Raw genomic sequence first — 22,796 nt, forward strand, 5'->3', positions numbered from 1 at the left:
CTAAAGACCAACTTTCACCTATGCTACTACCTGGTATATATGAGGTTCCATGCTTCACTTGTGAATGACTTTATTGGCCTGTTGGTATCTTCTGGTGTGTATAATTCATTTATTTTTGATGACACACTGGTCTTCATGCCTTTAGTGTTAGAACTACAACGATATCTACTCTGGGGGTCTTCCTCTTTTCCTCTTAATTAATGGTGGAAATTCTGTGCTGTGTTTTTTTGGTTGCACCTCAAGCAAGCAACAAGGCCTGGTTACTCGAGTCATGTTCACTCTTCTCCTGAATATCAGTATTGGAAGTATCCCAATGTGAACCCTCTGTACAGATCTCAACATTCAGACTTTTAGCAGCACTAAGTAACATAGCAAGTTGATTTGAAGGCTCTGGATGGAGCTTTTGTATGTATGTATGTTAGTTTCCTCTAGCATAACTATTTCTGGGCATTGTTCCAGGATATGTAAGACAAGTTGGTTTTGGACAAGTGGTGTAGCAAAACCTCTAGTATTTAATGTTAAAAAGGTTATTAGGACATCCATAGTATGCTGGGTTATTTTGGTATATATACTCAATTTGTGTCATGGATGATTATGCTGCTGCTGTAATTCAAGTCTCTTGATCAAGTAATGTATTCTTTTTTATTTTTAGGTTAATGGTTTTTCTTCCTTTTTCCTGCTATAAGGTTTCTCAGTTCTTCTAGCTGAGTGATAAGACCAGTGATGTCATGTGATGAGTTTCAAACTCTTTTTAAGGAAGATCTAAAGTTATGCAGCTGTTAGTGATTCTTCTGAGTGAGGAAGACCTACATTTTCTATTTCCTCTTCATCAACTTAGAACTTGGGAAGCTTGATATTACCCCCCCCCCCTCTCTGCCCTCTGAAGGCTACTGGGAAGGATCCCATACCTGCAGGAGACATTTTCTCATACAGCTGCAATGGTTCAGTTTTGGCTGTTTGTATAACTGTTTTTCTGCATTCCTTGTGCATTCTGTTTCTTGTTCCTGTTTGGAACTTCTATTTCTCCTGGGTTGCTTTTAGAAGTTGTATTCTTCCACCACAGGCAAAATTTCATCAGTGGTAATTGATTCCGAATCCTCAGTATTTGGTAGTATGTTTTGCACTTCAGAGGTTTGTTGTTTAATAAAAAATATCTCATGCCCCCCCCCCCCAATTTGCCATTATTGTGGTTTCTCATTCTTGAGAATATATGGGCATGGCAATGTTAGTGTCATTATGTGTAGGTGAAAAATTAAGTAGTTAAGTAGTAGGTAAGATGTGTGTAACAGAGTAGAGTTCAGTGCCCTCCCACGATGAGTCCTTGGAGGTGTCACAAATTAATAATAACAATTTACTTATATAGCCAAGTTTGTGGCAGTAGAAATATTAGCAGCAATAGTAATGTGAAAGGACTAAGCTGCTCTGTTTATTTCTGCATTTATTATTTTGGTATGAAGCCATTTGTGTTTTTAAAGAAGTGTATCAAAGCTTGTTTGTCTTCTAAAGCTTTTCATGTGGGAAACTCAGGTGTGGTGGTAGAGACATGTAATGGTGGAATTTTGCCTGTCAGTGTGCCACATTTGAATACTAACCCACAGAGCATTTGATGGCTTATTTCTAATGGAGCATATGAAACTGTTACCATAATGAGCAGAGGCAAATGGAATATACTAATGTGTATAGATTAGTCTTGGACTAAGATGTGTTGTTGAAGTACATTTGCCTAGTTCCAGTAACTCTTGAAATGTGAATCATTTTGGGAGAATAAGATATGTTGCACCACTTTATCTAAATAATGCTCTAGCAGAGTATTTTTGATTACAAAAATGACTACTCCATTGTCTGGGGAAATGTGGTTCCATGCTGGTGCAAGTGCATTATTTGTACATGCAATAGTCACTCAAGGAGGAGAAATTTGCACTGAGCTGTTTGCTACAATATTGCCATAAAAATTAATATCCATTGCTTTGGGCAGGGCTGTGACTGGTATCTTTTCTGTGTCTTGGAGCTTCATGAGACCACTGACCAATCCCTGCTGAGCCAAGGTGGGTGGCTATTGTTGGTGGCAATGGATTATCACTGCTCTTTGTTGCAGTAGATAATTTGTTGCTGGCCACAGACTGAAATGCATTCATTTTGGTGACAAAGGAGTGTTTGAAACATCGCTACTAATTACTTATAATGGATAGCAAATAACATACAAGAGCATAAATACCAAAGTTCATTAAATTCTATCCACTAAATAATTACAACCAGTTCAAAAAGTTTTACCAAATTTTGGCAATTAAAATGATCTGACTAAAACCAAAACAAATACCAAACTTTATTCATTCTATTATCCAGAGCCGAGTTACTGCTATTTATAATTTTACCCCTAAAAATGATGTGAATGAAACAAAAAGTGAAATGAGTAGGAAACTTTTCAGATTCTACACTCTGAACTATAATAAAATTCTCTACAGAGAGTTCAGGAATAACCTGTGCATGGATTTATTATTATTATTATTCAGGCCTCCATGGAGTCAAAAGACTCACCATGGGAGGTCCTTCCTAAGAACATAAAGTCTGTCAAGACTCATCGAGGGGAGGTCCCCCCAACACAAAGTCTATCATACCACTCCCCAAACTCATTGACCGCCCCCACCACTCCATCAGGCAATGCATTCCGCGGTTCAACCACCCTCCAATGCAAAGAAACCACTCCTCACCCTCTTGCTCACAGTTTCCTTTCGTAACTTCCAGGGATGGCCTCTTGTCATCACTCCCTCCTGCTGTTTGACCAAGCAAAAGAACTCCCCAGTGTCAACCCCACAACCACCTCTCAACAGTTTAAAAGTCTCAATCACATCACCTTTCCCTCTTCCATCCACCAAACTCTGCAGTCCACACTCCCCCGGGCGATCCTCATAACTATCCTTGTACAGTCCTGAAACCATCTTTGTCATCCGTCTTTGCATCCTTTTCACAGCTAATCTATCCCCCTCAAATCCTGGGGACCAAACCCAAGCGTGGTCCGATCAGAAACTTATACAAAGGAACGATAACCCTCTTATCTCCGCAGGTCAGTGTCCCCCTCACAATTGCAGCAATCCTCAGCGCCACCCTTTCCACCTCTGCAATATGTCCCCTAAACTTCAGGTCTCCATCAAAAATCAACACCAGATCTCGTCTCCCCTACTTCCCCCAGTAACTCCTCCTATAGAGTATGCAGCATCCCATCGATGTTTCCCAAACCTCAAGACCCTACACTTTGCTGCATTAAACTGACACCCCCATTCATTTGCCCATCTATCAAGCTTATTCAAATTCTCTTGCAGGGCTACCACATCTGCACTATTACTAATAATCCTTACCAGCTTCGCATCATCCGCAAACAACTGAATATGCCCTTGAAATCCACTGGCAACGTCATTGATATAAAGGTTAAACAATATAGGTACTAGTACTGAGCCCTGTGGGACCCCACTTGTAACCCTCTGCCTCCTTGAAACTGCTCCACTATACACAACTCTCTGATACCCATCAGACAGCCAATCCTGAATCCAGTTGACCAATCTGACATCCAGACCTATGTGCTGCAACCTAAATATCAGCTTATCATGTGGCACCCTGTCAAATGCCTTTGCTAAGTCTAAGAAAATTGCAGTATATGCCTTTCCCTCATCTAATGTTCTTGTAACTTTATTATAAAAGCCTAGCATATTGCTAAAACAAGAGCGCCCTTTCACAAATCCATGTTGACTATCACAGATAACATTACCCTCATCTGCCCAATGCTGTATACGGTCCCTCACTACTTTCTCCAAGATCTTAACAACTACTGATGACAGCGTCTAATTATAGGCCAGTCTGTTACCACCCTTTTGCAATGGCACTATCATACCTCCCTTCCATTCCCTGGGCACCTTTGCCGAAGCCAGACTTTCACTGAAAAGCCAGGTTAAAGGAACTGTTAGTTCCCTAGCACATTCTCTCAAAACTCGTGGTGAAATACCATCCAGTCCCAAAGCTTTACTGACATCCAGAGTACACAGTATCTGAAACACACTCTCCTCCTGTACCTCTGAACCTGCCCTATCACTCTAGCATTAAAACTGACTCCTCTAGGATGAAATACTCCAATAAAGTGTTCATTGAACAATTCCACTATGTCCTCTGCATCAGTCACTCTATTCCCATTTTTATCCCACAATATCATTCTTCCACAGTCATTTTTTGCCTCCTACTGGCCACATAGCTAAAAAATTCCTTAGGATTTTCTTTGGATCTTATGGCCAATCTCCTCTGATATTCCAGTTTCGCTTTCCTTACCATACTAGTCACTCTTCTGGCCTGTTTCTTATATTCTTCATGCATCCTCTCTTCACCTGTCTCCTTATATCTCTTCCATAGCCTCTTTTTCACATGCAATTCCTGTTTAATGTTGTTTGTCATCCATTTTAATCCAAATTGTGTCCCCTTCTTCACTCGTGGTATACAACTTACCATTGCTGCTAACAAATATTCTTTCACAATTTCTCATGCACTAATGATATCCCGGCCTTCCAATTCCTCCCTCCATGAAACTTCCCGAAGTTGACGTCTAAGACTATTATAATCACCTGCATTATAATTCCACATAAGTTCCCGTCTCTTTGATACTCCTGCATGTCTATTCATTTTCCAAGTCAAAACCATATGGTCACTCTCTCCAACTGGTGGGAGAGATGTCATCTCAGTTATTATCAACTCTTCTGATGCTATAACCAAATCCAAAACTTTTGAACCTCTTGTTCCCTCTGTTACATGTTGCCTAAGACATTTGTCCCTCCAGAATTCTAGAAATTCCATTCCCCTATTGCTACATGCATCTTCCTCTCTCCAATTTATACTACTGTAATTAAAATCTCACATAACAATCATTCTTCTTGCACTTGCCAAACTTAGCTGTCTAAACATCTCCTGGTCCACATCCTCTGTGCTCCTGGGTCTGTAGCAACACTTGACTAAATGGACAGAATAAATCTGATAAGGTATTTCCACATTTTGCAAAACACATATAAAAATGACAGAAAAAACCTACATGATGCTAGTATCCTGGGTTGGATAATTTGATTCCTTTGATCTCACTTTTTTCAAGCCTTTCAGGCCTTTTATCAGGACATTTCGGATTTCAATAACCAGGGTGGTGGTATAACCCCAAGCAACAAACACAGTCTACTAAGTTAAGATATTTACAAACCTCTACCTCCATGTCACAGTAGGATACTGCACATAGTTAATGCTGCTTCAGTACTGAAAACAGTAAGAACTGTTCTAATTAAAGACAGCAAATATCAGAACAATCTGGAAGAAAATGGTTGATTAGGAAACCAATAATGAGATCTTCATTGTGTTGGATTATCATTACATTTTGTTCACCTTCTGAGAGTATTTCCCAGGAGAGGATAACAGTGATGATGATAATGAATAAAGAATATCTTAATAATACCTCTTTTATACTTGTGTTTTATTATATTAATCTGAAGTACATAATATAGTTGTGTAAAACTAGTAATTGATTTATTAATTTTTTTTTTTTTTGCCAGTATTGATTTCATAGTTATGAAAACTACAAGCCATAGGAATATAAACTCCAATTGAAGGACTTTATGTAAAAAATAAATAAAAATAAAAAATAATGAAAAGAGGCTTACCTGTTTGACAGCACCATACAGTTCTGCACGACCTGACATGCGAGACATTAGTTGCTCAATTATATCTACTTGATTCTGGACTTTTGTTATTAAATTTTGAATATCAGAATCTGTACATATGAATTCCAGGTTCTATGAAAAAAGCAATATCTCAAAAAAGTGAGCAAACGACGATTACAAAACAAAAATTATATGTTTCACATGCATTACTACTCTTAAGGCTCATAAAAGTCAATCAAATCAGTTAAAAGAGATGTGTCAATATGCTACAAAAGTACAGTTGACAGCTGTGCACAGTACAGGTATGGCCTACTGCCTACATTGTGCAACTGAAAGAACAACAAGGCATTCTGCCCTCTGATTGGGAAAGTTCAATTCTTGTTGTGATGAAAGGAATCTTTACATGGTTTTTTCAATTGAAGGTGATTTAGCTAATCTCATATGGAGGGAGCAGGGTTTATTCTCCCAGAAACTTTGGTTTTTCATCCCACATACAAGCAAATCAGCCAATATGGGATTATATTCCTCCAAATGTGTTTGAACTTTATAATATAATATAATATTCATATAATATAAACTTTTTTGTGCTTTCTTTAAGATGATGCTTATCATAGAACAGGATGGGATGTGAAACTTGAAGCAAATTCCATGTATTTCATTCCAGATTACTAAAGGATAAAAAATTTCATGCTTTTATAATGTTAATGTTTCAAATTTACTTTTCCTTTTTTGAGGACATAGTACTGCACTGTAAATAATTTTAAACTAAACTGACAATAAATGAACAGTGAGGCAAATATTAACAGAATTATAAAATATATACACGTTTACACAAGAATATTATTTAATTTGCCAAATATTTCAGTCTGAATATTACAGATTATTATATGAATAATCTTAAATAACATCAGACTAATATTTAAAAAAAAAAATCAATGTGTTATCCTGATTAAACTTTCCCAAATTCTTGATACAGATATACAGTCACTACGATTCAAGTTAGGACACTGAAGTAAGGCCTCCATACTTTCTTTAAATAAACGTTCAAATTTATAGCAACATCTGTGTAGGAGGAGAGTCTTGGACCAAAGGATGTTGTGGCTTGTTTCTATTCCGTGCTGAGCTAATCCAGATTTCTCGGGTTTGTTGTGTTGAATGGATGATTGATGCTCTTGAATTCTTTTTTCTATAGAGCGTCCAGTTTGTCCAAAGTAGGAAAGATTACAGTTACATGGAACGTGATACACACTAGGTAGAGGCATAGTTGAGCGTTTATCTTTAGAAGAAGGAAAATGGGTGGATAATTTGTTAATAGGTATATAAGTGGCTGTTATATCATATTTCTTCAGAATTCTTGAAATTGGTTCTGAAATCCCGGAAATGTAAGGAATTGGAACTCGATGTATTGAATCTTTGCTGTTTTGTGTTGGATTGTAAGAATCAAAAAGATGTTGTGTACTCCGAAAAGAGTACACATCTTTTCGATTTTAATTTTAATTAGTGTGATCTCAGTCAGTCAGTTATCTTCTTTACGTTGAAAAAACATAAAGTGGGGTCAGCTATTTTTGATGTTCTGAGTTGTCCAACCATCAACCTTAAAACAACTTCGCCTCAGTTGCTCTTTCCAAAATACCTTCATTACTCTCAAAAACAAAACAAGCAAATCTACACATGACAGCTATTCTTGAATGTTTACTTGAAACTGTAACCTTGCTACATGTTACTGTCCTCCTCCTTATTTTCAAGTTCTGTGGAACCTAAATTTGGTTCTTGTCGACAATAAAAATAGAAAAAAATCCTTGGTCTACCCATGGTATGAATGTACTACAGGTTTACAAATAAATTTTTTGTGATTGGGAGCTACAAAAAAGCTTTGCAGATGACATAATTATCTTTACTTCAAGTCCAGATGAACTTCTCCAGACTGTATCCAGCTAGCAAAATTGCTACCTCAAAGCTACACCTCAAAAAAATACCAAGTTATGTTGAATGGTTAAGTGGAGTTACTGAAATAAAGAAATGGAACAAGTGAACTGCTACAAATACTTAAGAATAAGAAGTCAAAAGACAGACAATATCTCAATGAAAAGCACTTGGAAAACTTATAGCAACTACTTGCTTTTACAATGGGTTTAGTAGAGTGGTGGAATTATTAACTGGTAGTTCACATGAACATTTACCATGGAAATATACTAAGACAGAAGTCTTCAACAATAGGATAGTCTGTATAACTGCAGTTGTGGTCAAGGTGTTGGAGAGATTGGTAAGGAATAGCATACAGAATTGGGTTGATGGACATGGCATTCTTTATGATGGTCAGCATGGATCTGTAAAGGGTAGGTTCTGTTTCAGTAATTTCTTGCATTTTATGATAAGGTGACAAGTGTGTTAGATAAGGGAGAATCATATACAGCGATATTCTTAGACTTTGTGAAAGCGTTTGAAAGCTTACCACACAATAAGTTGGTGTACATGCTGCAGAGGATGGGAATAAACAATATATTGGTTACATCAGAGATTTACTTTCTGATGGAGCAGTGTCTCAAAAAAAAAGGGTAACCAGTGGCTTGCCTCAGGGTTCTGTTCTTGGGTCCCTGCTGTTTAACTTGTTTGTAAACGATATATCAGGTGGACTGACTGGGGATCTTCAGTTATTTGCTGATGATGCAAAATTGGGAAGAATTATAAGTAGAACTGCAGATGCTGAATCCCTTTAGGAAGATTTGAATAGACTCTTTACTTGGACAAAAGGGTGGAGTTGTAGTTTTAATAACAATAAGGGCAAGTGTTACATTTTGGAATGCAGAAATATAAGGCTGTGTACTATATCTATGGTGCCATACTGCAGGAAGTGAATGAAATAGAGATTTGGGAGTGAGGGTTGATAGCAGACTGAAGTTTTGAGAGCATGTTGCTAGTGTTGCAAAGGTTGCACATTGTAGTGCTGCTATGATAGGAAGTACTCTAACGTAAGGATAAGGAAGTGGTTGTCCACTGTATAAAGCACTCGTCAGACTACACTTGGACTACTGTGCTCAGATCGGTCACCTGGTTTTCAATGTGATGTGGAGATATTGGAGAGCGTCCAGAGATGAGTGACTCTGACAATATCAGGAGTTTGGAATGCTGCTATGGAGAGAGTTGAAGAGATGTGAATTGCAGAGTTTGGTGGATAGGAGGAAGAGAGGTGACATGATAGAGATGTTTAAGTTAGTGAGAGGATTATAAAAAGAGTAGAAGGTGAGAGGGGAAGAACCAGAGGTCATTCATGGAAGTTATTTAAAAGTGTGGTGAAGAAGGGTATGAGGAGTAGATTTTTTACATGGAGAATTGTCAGTGAATAGAATGCATTACCAGAATGTGTTGTTAATGCAAGGAGTGTGTTAAGGACTTTAAGATTCTATGTGATAAATATGTTGTCAGTTGAATGAACCTCCCATGATGAGTTTGATGAATCCATGGAGGGTGTAATAATAATAATAATAAAATATTTTTAGCAAATGCATGCAACAGAACTAAATATCTGCATTTATGGAAAGGTGTGCTAGCTTTAGAAGAGTTTGGAAGGTTATGAAGAGTTTGAATTGGTTTAAAAGTTAATCTGATGTTGTGATCGATCTTTGAAAAGAGATGCTATTTTAACTGATAAACTTCAAATATGGTACTATAATGGAGTGTCTGTATTTGAATTTCTGGTTATTAGGAGCTGAAGGGTTGACAATAAACTCCTATCAAATATTTTTTTTTTTTTTGGAATAAGCAATGGGAACAAATACTGCAGATGTTGATCACAAAAGAAAAGACAGATCTGGTTTAGCCAGCCATACTTCTAACGATCCAGTTGATTGGAACCTTTCATCTATGCTTTAATTAGAAGAGAACTTTTATTATTTCCTCCAAGGAGTCCAAAGACTCATCGAGGGAGGGCACCTACTAGTACAGCTCTCTGTCTCCACCAACTACACCAATCTACCATCCACCACCATCACTAGTATTTTCGCAGGCAATCACAAACATCCATGCCCACAGCAGAATTCGAACCCACAGCCTTTTGGCTGGAGAGTGGATACGCTAACCACTCGGCCAACCATTCCAGACTTCCAAAGGGATCTGTTGCAGTCATCCATTTGCAAGGATCATTGAATAAAAATCAAGGACTGACACTAAGTGATATATGGCAATCTCTCATTAAATCTTTCAGCATTAGAGATTTCAATTTTGCTAATCACCTTCTGTCACTAACTGCAGACAGGTAATGCATACCATATCTTTTAGTGTTTACTGTCTAGCATGAACTTGTCTATCTGTGTAACAGTTTTTTTAGCATGTAATCAACTTTGTATCCTTTGTGTTTATATTTGTTTTGATGTGTCTAGCCCTGAAGACGTCACTAGTTCTCTTTTAGGTGGTGAAACTGGTTGGTGTAATTTATTTATTTAGGTAGTGATTAATAAATTATTGTTTTCTAGGTATTGTTTTTAGTCATAAAGCTTTCTTTTATTAAAATATGAAGAAGTCTGCCATTAAGAAAATCTAAATACAAAAAGGCCTTGCTGATAAGCTGGTTAATATTTCTTAAAAGATATAGAGACAATAATGTAATTTGTGTGTTTGTGTGTATTAAGGAATGAGTGATGTTAGTTAAAGCAAGACATACTAATCGAAAAGCTTCACTGGTATTTGCTGTAGAAGGTATGAGATCAAAAATTAGATTCATTCTCTATGTCTTGAATTATATTTTGTTTTAATTAACGAGATGATACATTTTCTGGGAACAATATCAGCAATACGGTCCACAGCTCTTATCAATATTTTTTTAATTTCTTTTGCCAGTAGAAGAATAAAGAGGAAATTTGATTCATTACTCAGACCTCAGACAGAGAGCTGTCTCTACCTTCAGATAAAGTCTTATTAAATCTGTCAGAATATCGCTTATCACGTGCAAAGAAATCTATTCTTATCAAAGGTTTTTATTACACTTTAACTCTAGAATTTGTAGAATTTGTTCTAAAAGGTGATATTTTATGCCATGCTCAAAATTATTCATATCAATAATATGAATAATTGCCAATAACTGCCAATATTATTAGACTTAAAACCATTGCACTGCTCTTTTCTCCATCTACCCCAAGATCTAATATTTCTGTCTCAGAAAGGATAGCTTTACTATCACCTAGAAAAATATCATAATCTTAAGAGCTGATAAAAGGAATACAACAGTGTTTTGAACTCGTTTACCTACTCTGTTCTGGATTATGACCCTACTTCATCAACTCATGAGAAAACTAAATTTTCTCATGAGTTGTAGAATTGCTACAAAAGCTCAAGTCATTAAATTCAATTCCACGAAAACTTTACAGGATACAAAAATTCACAAGCCTAATGTCCTGTTTAGACTTATAGTATATGACATAAAACTCTCCTACCTACACCTTATCTTAGCATCTAGATAACTCTATTAGGACAATGCATAAGGATATCAGAATCTTACATCAAAAATTCTTCTCATTTTGTGCAAAAACTATCCAGTTTAGACATAATGAACTGACACCTTTGGAGGTCTTGACAGCATATCCGTCTTCACTGATTTTCCTGCTGTTGATCAAATATTAAGGGACCTTTTCCCACCATCTGTTACTGACTTATCTGAACATTATCTAATTTCCAGTTCTTCTTTTCGGTGGAACATTGTGTTCTATAAACAAAAATTTTATTATTATTATTATTACATAGCACCTCCAGGGAGTCCAAAGACTCATCGAGGGAGGGTACCTACTGTACAACTCTCTGTCCCCACCAACTGAAACTACCTTCATCATCTACACCAAAGTCATCTACCACCGATCACCACCACTAGTATTTTCACAGACAAACATCCATGCCCACGGCAGGATTCAAATCTGCAGCCTTTTGGCTGGAGAGCAGATAAGCTAACCACTCAGCCAACCAGGCCGGATTTTGGACTTGCAATGGGTAACATCTCTCTCTCTCCTACTGCAGCTGATTTTTTTATGGAGGATTTTGAAAAGACTTTCCTAACAGAAACAAGTATAAAACCAGAACTATGGTAGAGATATATGGACTACACTGTCCTCATTTGGAAACATGGCCTCCTAAGCCTACAAACAATGTCTACATTCTCTAACTCTTAAAAGTTTAACTCTTCAAATATACACTAGAGCTTGAGAAAGATAGAAAACTCCTTTTCATTGATGTTCTCATCACTAAACAGCCAGAAAGTAGTGTTACTCTTGATGTGTATCGTAAATCTTCATATACAAGACATTACAGTTTCTATTATACAAAATGACGACTAACCAAAGACAGAACTCTGACCTCAATCTAATTTCTTTGTTCTCAATGGCTCAATCTCTCTGGTTATTGGACCCTTCAGCTTCCAATAATCTGATCTTGTATCTAATCATCTCATTAGAGGATGTCATTATAAATGAGGTGTCAAATCTCACTCCAGTTAGTGAGAGTGACCATGAAGTGATTACATGGGTGGTTGCCAGCTATGCGAAGAAAGGGTATATGGGGAACTACAAGGCTGGTCTTTATGAGAAGCTCAGAAGACAGCTGCAGTTGTAGTATGGAATAAGGCAATGGGTGGAGAGGAGATCAATGCTGCTTGGGTGATATTCAAGAATTATCTAGTAGAAATAAATACATTCCAAGGATCAGAAGGTTAAATAAGTTAGGTGAAATGGATGAATGCAGGGATTAAGCATGCACTACAGAGGTAGAAGGCATTATGAAGCTAACATAAGATAAGCAGTAAAAATCAATTCCATGAGGCTGTATGACTTGATATATCATCATGTGTTTCGAGGGAATGTGGTAGGGAGATGCCATCTGCCTTGGCATACTTGTTTAATATAAGTATTACACTGGGTTAAGTTGTAAAAGAGTGGAAGGAGGGCAAGAGTGTAACCATTCATAATGGAAGTGACAGAACCGAAGCTTCAAATTATAGTCCAATCTGTATGTCAGGTGTTGCGGTTAATTTTTGGAGAGATTAGTCAGAATCAGAGTCTAGAACTGGGTTGAAAAAAGTGGCATTCTCTCTCTCTGATGGATAGCATGGATTTCTAAATGAAGGTTGTTTTAGTAATCTGCTTACTTATTTCAATAAGGGGACACATGCATTGGACAAGGGAGATGGATACACATGGTATACAGTCATCCCCGACTTACGCAAATCCGGAGTTACGCAGTTCCTTATATGTACATATTCCCATCCCGCTTCATGCCTTACCACTAGTCATATCTTTCTGGTGCCACCCGCATTCGCCAATGTTGCACATGCTGTGAATAAGCACTGACGTGTTCTGCGCGGTCTCCATTCATACACAATTTTTATAGTCTACAAACCTTGCGATTGTTTAATGTTATGTTCTTGATAAAAATTTTATCACATAAAAAATAATAATGTCGTCCAAAAGAAGCAAGTCCGATTTCTTCTACAGCTACCAAAAAAAGAAAAACATTGACTATGGAAACAAAACTGAACATTATTAAGGATTTTGAAGGTGGAATGAAAATTTGTGAGCTAGCAAAGACGTTTGATCTACAGGAATCCACAGTAAGAACAATCATAAAAGAAAGGTTTGCAGATTTTGGAGGACATAGATTCTAACGAGGAATGAATTGTAGTCCCAAGGCAAAGAATAAAAAAATCATTAGCTTGCTATGAAGAAATTTTGCGTGACAAGAAAAAGACATTATGCCATCAGACGAATCTATTAGATTTTATGAAACCATCAACATCGAAAAAAACTTTGATTATATTTCTTAAAAAATATAGGTGTTTTGTAAATCTTTGGTCCCAATTAACTAATATTTTGTATGTGTATATATAAATTACATGCAAAATTAAACCCCAAGTTACGAGAATTTGACTTATACGCATTTTATTGGTCCCACCTACCACGTAACTTCGGGGTATGACTGTACTTATATTTAACAAAGGCTTTGATAGATTGCCACATGATAAGTTGATAGAATAGACAGAATGGATGGAGATGGATATTATATTGGAGATTGGCTCTCTGATAGGCATCTGCAAGTGTATGGGAAAGCAATATTCCAGAAGAATGTCATTAGTGGTATGCCTCAATGGTTGGTAGGTGAAATGGATGAATGCAAATGTTCATTTCTTTGATGGTCATTGCTGTTTAATTTGAATGTTAATGATATTGGGAAATGTTTGAATTGGGATATTGAGTTGTTTGGAGATGATTTAAGTAGAGCAGATGTCGGGCTTTACAAGAGGACTTGAAAAATTTGAGTGAATGAGTACAGGAGTAGGGTGACTAGTTCAATGTTGCATCGTATAAGATTTTAAAATTTGGATAGCAAAGATGGGATTTTAGAGCATACACTTAATGGGGATAAACTGGAGGAAGTGGAGAAAACAAGAGATCTGATGTGATGGTGGATAGTGATCTAAAATTTAGAGTACAAATTTCTTTGCCACACTGTGCTTTGCTAATAGGTAAACAGAAAACATAAGTTGCTGTGTGTTCATCTAAATCATTCGGCTTCCATTGTTACTATTTATTTAAACAACAAATTACATGATATCAACAGTAATTAACTTTAATGAAAGTACAGATATTTCATACTGAAAATAACTTTCATTAAAGTTAATTACTGTGATTATCATATAATTTGTTGTTTATAGTTATGCCGCATCTTTAAAGGTATCCTCTTTAAAGATTAGAATTACTATTTATTTATTACTTAGCATTTGGGTAAAAAATAAATAAAAATAAAAAACAAGAAATTAATGAACAAAGCTATACATAGATTGACAGTTCTGTTTACCAATCGATGACACCAGCTTAGAGTAAATGCCAGTTCCTGAGGCCTCCAGGGAAGAGCGTGTGTGTGTGTGTGGGACAACCATCAGTGATATGATACATAGTCTATGATACATAAAATTTAGAGTACAAATTTCTTTGCCACACTGTGCTTTGCTAATAGGTAAACAGAAAACATAAGTTGCTGTGTGTTCATCTAAATCATTCGGCTTCCATTGTTACTATTTATTTAAACAACAAATTACATGATATCAACAGTAATTAACTTTAATGAAAGTACAGATATTTCATACTGAAAATAACTTTCATTAAAGTTAATTACTGTGATTATCATATAATTTGTTGTTTATAGTTATGCCGCATCTTTAAAGGTATCCTCTTTAAAGATTAGAATTACTATTTATTTATTACTTAGCATTTGGGTAAAAAATAAATAAAAATAAAAAACAAGAAATTAATGAACAAAGCTATACATAGATTGACAGTTCTGTTTACCAATCGATGACACCAGCTTAGAGTAAATGCCAGTTCCTGAGGCCTCCAGGGAAGAGCGTGTGTGTGTGTGTGTGGGACAACCATCAGTGATATGATACATAGTCTTGACAGTGCAACACACACAAAAGGAAGACTGTGAAATTCTCCACAGATCGTAATGTGGGCATAGTGACCTTTTCTAGTCTTAATTTTGTTTAGGTTTCCAGTGGTGTTGCGGTAGAGTGAATCCTGTAGGTTTGACAGTTGGATCTGTGATCAGGTACTTGTCTACAATGTTGTTCTTGGAAGATATATTTAACTTAGTTTTTTCCAAATGTTGTCAGTGAGCCTACATTCAAGTGCAACACCAAAGTAGAATGGTTACTTTCAGGTATTAGAGTCGTAGTGCAGAAGTTTGTTTTTAGTTCAAAGGTTGGTTGATTGGTAGAGCCTCTGCTACTAATGGCTCATAAAAAGTTAAGCAAGTTGAGCAAGAGCGCAGCGTTAGTAGTTGGAAGGGGAACAATCGTTCAATGCTGTTGGCACACTCTCCCTCGATGAGTCTTTGGACTTCCTGGAGGTGCCACATAATAATAATAATAATAATAATAATAATAATAAAAAAGTTCTCTATGAACCTCATGGTTATTTAGATGGAAAGCTGACACAGCAGTTTTTTGCTGGATTAAGTGGATAGTCTCCAGCTTTCAGTTTTGCAATGAGCTCAGATGTAAGCAAACATCTGAGCTCAGATGTTTGCTTAGTGTTTCCTTAAGACCTTGGAAGGCGGTGATTGCTATATCATCAGTATAGATAAACTTTCTACCTGGCTACTGGAGGGATGTCGCTTGTGTACATGTGGAAAAGAACTGGGAAAGGTCAGATCCTTGCAGCAATGTAGAATGTGTGTTTTTTGCTTTTTTATGAATTCAAATGAACCTTTAATATCTTATTGGAAAGAGCATTTGTTCAAGATGTTTTAGAGTTTTTTGGCAGTTGATTATTTTGGCTGCTTTATACAATAAGCCTTTCTTCCTTCAGTGTCGTAAGCTGATGTTACGTCTATGAAAGCAGTACCTGTTTTAAAACTCTTTTTGATATCCAGTTTCTACGTGGGTTGTGAGGGCCAGGACCTGGTCACAGCAGCTTTTGCCAGATCTAAACCTAGTCGTTCATTGGGTAAGATGGCTTCTGGAGATAGTTTTCAGTATTGAGACCACATGTTTATTAAACCATAAAAAATAAAAGAATAAAAAACCCGACAAGTTTCATTCACCATAAGACTTACATTATCAGGGGTAATGGTGTATAAAAGTTTAACACAACAACCAAAGCTTAATTGATAATTAATAGTCCATTAGATGTTTTTTTGACTTCATAACTATTCATTAATTGAGAACCCGAATACATAATGATACATTCGTTATTGCATGCTTGTTGGAACAATGCTAGTTGTTGCCACGTTCTGTGGCTCACGTGTGTTACAGAATGTGGCAACAACTAGCATTGTTCCAACAAGCATGCAGTAACGAATGTATCATTATGTATTCGGGTTCTCAATTAATGAATAGTTATGAAGTCAAAAAAAAAAACATCTAATGGACTATTAATTATCAATTAGTCTTTGGTTGTTGTGTTAAACTTTTATACACCATTATCCCTGATAATGTAAGTCTTATGGTGAACGAAACTTGTCGTGTTTTTTATTCTTTAATTTTTTATGGTTTAATAAACATGTGGTCTCAATACAGAAAACCATCTCCAGAACTGCTTACCCACAGAAACCTTCATTTACATAAAGATGGCTTCTATTTTTGGAGAAATCCTAGAGAGGATAATCCTATCAAAAAGTCTGTATGGAGTGCAGAGCAATGCTATAAGGCAGTAGAATCCTCAGTCAACATGGGTTTTTGGCAAAGCTATTTATTATCTTTGATTCATGCCAAAGTTGGGAGTTGTTTCATTTCTTACTAAAGAGATAAAATTAGATAGCCAGGATTTTGCTCTTAGTAGGCCAAGATGAATAGGAAATTCTGGAAGGACCACATCAATGTCAGGAGCTTTCCTGTTTTAGTTAGTTTGAGGCTGCATCAATTTTATCTAAAGTTACTGGATTGGAGTTTGTTGTAGACGTAGGACATAATAACAGAACTTTTTTGTCAAGACAATGGAGCTCTTATTTTGGTATCCGTAGGAATTTTGGGTTTAGCTTTCTGTGGTAAGATATTTAGAATATTGTTTTGGGTTTACTTTTCTTTTAGTTCTGTTTGGAGTGTGAATGCCTACCAGTCGATGGAGTAGCAACCAAGCATGATCGCTTGATCTGCTAAAGTTGAGGTTGTTCTTTTCTTCATGTCAGCAAGACCTTCTATCATCATCCAAGGACCTTAAGGGCAAATACAGTGTTTAGAAGGTTAAGGTTCTTTAATTCATATTCTGCAAGAAGAATTCTACTTTCAGCTGACTAGCATGGTGAATAGGCCTTTCTCAGTATCTTCTGGGATGTGTCTTTTGCCATATGCTAAGGAGTTTAGTGAATTAAATCTTTCATAGATTTAAATTGTAAGTGGAATTATGTTAATGTTGTTTTCAATGAATTCTGTGAATTTTGGCCAGTTTGCTTTCCTGCGATTCCATCAGGGTATTGGGAAGCTATTTATTCTGGGTATTATAATAAGTCATACAGTAATTAGGCAGGATATGTGCTGGTTATGGAGAAAAAAGGAAGTAGTTCTAGTGAGAAAAGTTTCTTCAGTGTCAGTGATGATAAAGGGTTGTCTCTGATCCCAATTTTCCAGGTTGCTTGTTGTCACAGAAAAGGTGGAGGCCATTGGTAACGTCAGTCTGTCAGTTACAGGCCTGGATTGTCATCATTATTGTATACTCATAATGAACTGTGTGAGTTGAAATCCCTGAGGATGGGTGGCTGAGGAAGTGGGACTTGGCCAGTCAGGTAGAAGAAGTTTATATATGAGGTAGGTTCTAAAACTTTCTGGTCTGACATACAAAATTCATGCCAATTTTAAAATTCTGTGTGTGGCAGATAGCACCATCTATGGGGGAGCTTAATATACTAGTTCAACTCTATACCTGCGTAACTCAGTTGAAGGCACTCGTTTGACGTGGCACACTAAGTGGCTGTAATGTTAAAAATTGAGTAGCGCATTGCGATAAAGTTTTTCAACAAAGAAGGGCTTTCTCCAAGTTCTATCAAACAGCGATTAGATGGTGTTTATGGGGAAGCCACTCCTTCATACTCTACTGTGAAGGAATGGTCTAAACAGTTTCGCCCAGAAGAGAAAGCATCGAGGATGATCCTTGTGATGGTCGGCCTATGGAAGTGATGATTGAGGAGGATTTGCTCAATGACAAACAGCTGAAGCTCAAAGAAATCAAGGTTGGGACTTTCAATAACAACTGTCTTTTACATCACATCATTCACGAGAAGCTTCACATGATGAATGAAGGTTAGTGCAAGATGGTGCCCCGACTTCTCTCTTCAATTCAGAAGGAGCATCATGTGGCCTCTTCACGTAAGTTTTTAGAACTTTGCCAAGGGTATTAGAAAGAAGTGCTGGAATCTATTGTCACCAGGGATGAAACTGTGCTCCATTATTATGATCTTTCCAAAAAGGAATCCATGGAGTGGTGCAAACCAGGCGAAGCACTGCTGAGAAAAGCCAAGATCACTCAGTCCACCAAGAAGATCATGGTAACAATCTTTTGGGATTGCCGGGGAATTCTGTTGATTGACTTCAAGGAAAGGAATACCGTCATGAATGCAGAATATTATGCTTCATTCCTGCGCAAACTGCACACCACCATAAAGAAGAAGAGACGAGGGGTCATGGTGTTTGCCTGCTTAACGAAAATGCTCCAGTTCATATAGTTATTGTTGCAAAGGCTGCAGTGAAGGACTGTGGCTTTCAGGAGATTGACACCCAACCTACAGCTCGGATCTAGCATCCAGTGACTACTACCTCTTCTGGAAATGAAGAAAGACCTTTGAGGAAGAAAATTTGCAGATGAGCAATTGGTGAAAGATGCAGTTTTAGGCCATTTTGCAGACAAATGTACATTTTTTTTTTCAAGGGCACAGAAATGTTAATTCAAAGACGTTAAAAGTAACACAGTTGTTTTCTTTCTATCACCTCTAAAAGTTAGTCAGGCCAGAAACTTATGGAACCACTTTCATACATTGTAGATTGAGAAGTTCAATAAATAGATAACGATGAAAAAAAAAAATCACTTTGTAAATGTGCACCTTGTCTTTTCATAAACATTGAATAGTGGGAGTAATGGGCATGTGAGTTGGGAATCCATCAGGTTGGATCATTCAAGCAAAATTATTTCTAAGAATGGATGCACTTTTGATAACGTTATTAGAATGTAAGCAGAATCTTGCTTTGAATTCAACCACACAAATTTTTAACTTAATGCATTCTTGGTAACTGCCTTTATTAGAGGAATATATGAATATATTCTTGGCAATTAATTGAAAATCTTTAAGTAATTAATTTATTGATTGTGATTGTTATAAAACCACTGTACTGAACCACTTTAGAAACTTATGTTCTATCATGTCCTCTCTCTTCTACCTTCCAACTGAACTCTACAATCCCAAAACCTTCAATCTATCCTCACAGGGAACAATCCACAGATCTGTCACCATCTTGGTCACTCATCTTTGAATCCTTTCCATCAAATCCGAATCATCAAGAAACCCAAGTGACCAAATCTGTGTACAGTAATCAAGATGCAGCTGAATGCAGCTAAAGAGGGATAATAAGCTCACTTTCTTTACTTGTCAATGTGTTCTTCACTATCTAAGAATACTTTCAGCCATTTTGCTAATTTTGCAATATGCCATCTGAACTTAAACTCTTAACATCCACCATCACCACCAAATCCCTAGCCTCAACAATTTCCTGCAATATCCAGCACCATCAATTTAATATACAGTCTAAATCTTTTCATCCCAAAGTGCATAACTTGACATTTTGCAACGATAAATTGACAACCATTATCCTTTGTCCACAATACCAATTTATTTAAATCATCCTAGAGGATGTCTAAATCACCTTTATTGACCACTACTCTTCAAAGTTTTGCATCATTAGAAAACAAATGAATATTTCCAATTTAAATAATTCTCTGTATCATACACAAATTAAAGAGTATTGGCCCAAGTACAGAATTCTGAGGCACTCCACTACCATATTTACTCAAATATAACTCGCCCTCGTATATCTCGCACCCCTATCTTTACTTTAAGAAAAAAGAAGTTTTGTATATACCTCGCACATGAAAAAAAGTTTAAAACGTTAAGAAATAAATAGTGAATGTTGTTATGGCAATTTCAGATATTTTGGAATTCGGCTGAAGAGAATCAGCATTTTAACTCAACAATCATCAGCTTGCCTTTATTGTTGAGTTGTGCAAGCTTTTGTTAATGCTGCACACCAATCATATGCAATACCAGAATTAGTATATTCTTGGTAAGTCATACCCATTTTCAGGGTTTTTTTTTTTAAATCACAGTGATCTTATGATTCTAAAATGATAAAAGGACAAGCAATAATAAAAACATTTGTTTTAATTTAATTACAGAAGCATTTTTGCTAAAGATTCACATATATTGTGCGATGAAAGTGAGGTGGCTGAATGCGTAAATAATGTCCATAATTAAAATTTAAATGCATTCATTTTATAAATAATGTGAGCAATTAAAAATTATAATGAATACTGAGGATTTAATTATAAATCTGAATTTAAATTTTTCCTGAAAAATTTTAGTTTCAGAAAATTCCCGTATATCATCATCATCATCATCATCATCAAATTCCTGCCATGTACCCTCAAGGGGGTGTACAGGATATGACAGTACTACATGAAAAAATTACATCATTACTAACTTCCTATCTACAATTTTCCTCCAAATCAGTCTGTTACTTGTCAAGACTCCAACATTATCAGATCTTATATTTCTATCGTCTAAGGCACTTTGTACCGTATCAATCCACCTATATCTTGGTCTTCCTCTGGGTCGTTTTCCTGCCAACCTGGCAGAGAACACTTGTTTTGCTAATCTTTCCTCTCCCATTCTATTTAAGTGACCATACCATCTGAGATTAGCTCTGCTAACGCATTCCTGGATGCTGACAATGTCAAGTTCTTTCCTAATATCCTCATTTTTAATATGATATTGCCATTGATGCCATCTGTTCACGCCTCTAATCTTTCTCAGGACTCTCATATCTGCGGTCTCTAGTCTTTCGTCAAGTGTTTTACTTCTGACCCAGCTCTCAGATCCATAAGTTAAAATTGGTTTGAACACAGTCTTGTATACAGCTAATTTAGTGTTCTGACTAATTTCTTTCTTATTCCATATGAATTTATTCAATTGACTTCCCACGATACCAGCTTTGCTGATTCTGTTGTCTATTTCTATATTTAGTTTACCATCTTCAGTAAAAATTGTGCCTAAGTAGCTGAAATGTTTTACTTGTTCCACAGGTTCTCCATTCACAACACAGTTGACATTTTCAATGATTCTGCCTATTTTCATTGTCTTTGTCTTTTTATTGCTGACCTTCATACCATATCTATTACAACAGCTATTCAATTTAGTCAGAGAATCTTGCAGACTTGTAGCGGATTTATTTAGAAGTATAACATCATCCGCATAAAGCAAAGAGCTGACATTAACATCTCCAATTTTGATATCAGGTTTAATACCACATTCCTTCATAATGTGATCCATATAGATAATGAATAACAGAGGGGATAATGTACATCCTTGTCTCACACCAGATTTAACATTAAACCATCTTCCTGTACTTCCTTCAATTCTAACTGCTGACTCACAACTCAAATAAAGACTAAGTATTGCTTGATATAATGCCCCATTGACACCATATAACTGCAGCGTATTGAATAGCTTCTCTCTTGGCACCTTGTCATATGCCTTTTCCAAATCGACAAAACTTAAATACAGATCTTTGTTATATTCCCATGCTTTCTCGACTATTTGTCGTAAAGTGAAGATCTGATCCTGACAGCCTCTATTTGGCCTGAATCCAGCTTGTTCTTCACCAAGCTTTTCTTCCACAATTCTTCTCAACCGTTTCTCAAGTATACTTGCATAGATCTTGCCAGGAACACTCAGTAGGGAAATACCTCTGTAATTCTCACATTCAGTTTTATTTCCCTTTTTATATATGGGTACTATGAGAGCTCTACTCCAATCATCGGGAATTCGTCCCTCTGTCCAGGCTTTCTGAACTATGCAGTGCAGCCACTGTAAGACTCTTATACCACCATACTTCAGCATTTCTGGTCGAATATTATCTACTCCTGCTGCCTTTCCACATTTCAAGCCTTTGATGGCTTTTTCTACTTCAAGTATGGATATGTATTCCTGACTGCATGCCTGGTCAGTGTTTTTTACCACTGTGCTGTCATCACTGCTTGTTTCATTTAGCAGTTTTTCAAAGTAATTACTCCATACTTCAAGGATATCTTTTTCTCCTGTTTTCATTTCACCTTTATCATCACTAATTCCTTTTACAGCACTCTTTCCTCCATTCCTAAGCTTCTTCAACAACCTCCAGAATATTTTGCCACCTTCTTGATATTTATTTTCTATATTCTTGCCAAAGTCCTCCCATGACTTTTGTTTAGCTAGTTTTACACACTGTTTAGCTTTCTTACATTTGTCTCTGTATTCTGTAAGAGTAAAAGCTGACTTATTTGCCAGGAACTTTTGATATGCTTTCTTCTTTTCCTTCACTGCCTCTTTAACTTCCTGTGTCCACCAGGG

General features: G+C 36.6%; 1 protein-coding gene across 1 annotated transcript in view; it reads right to left on the reverse strand.

The window, feature by feature from the left end:
* LOC150097855 (inositol 1,4,5-triphosphate receptor associated 2-like) overlaps positions 1-22,796 on the reverse strand; it is a 189,834-nt gene that overhangs the window by 74,568 nt on the left and 92,470 nt on the right. The window contains exon 5 of the mRNA XM_090406610.1: positions 5,676-5,807. Coding sequence (XP_090262736.1) covers positions 5,676-5,807 — 132 coding nt within the window. The remainder of the gene's footprint in view (positions 1-5,675; positions 5,808-22,796) is intronic.

Source organism: Typopeltis vanoorti, chromosome 16 (assembly GCF_054136105.1).
Source record: "Typopeltis vanoorti isolate ZY-2024b chromosome 16, IOZ_Tvanoo_1.0, whole genome shotgun sequence".
Lineage (NCBI taxonomy): Eukaryota > Metazoa > Arthropoda > Arachnida > Uropygi > Thelyphonidae > Typopeltis > Typopeltis vanoorti.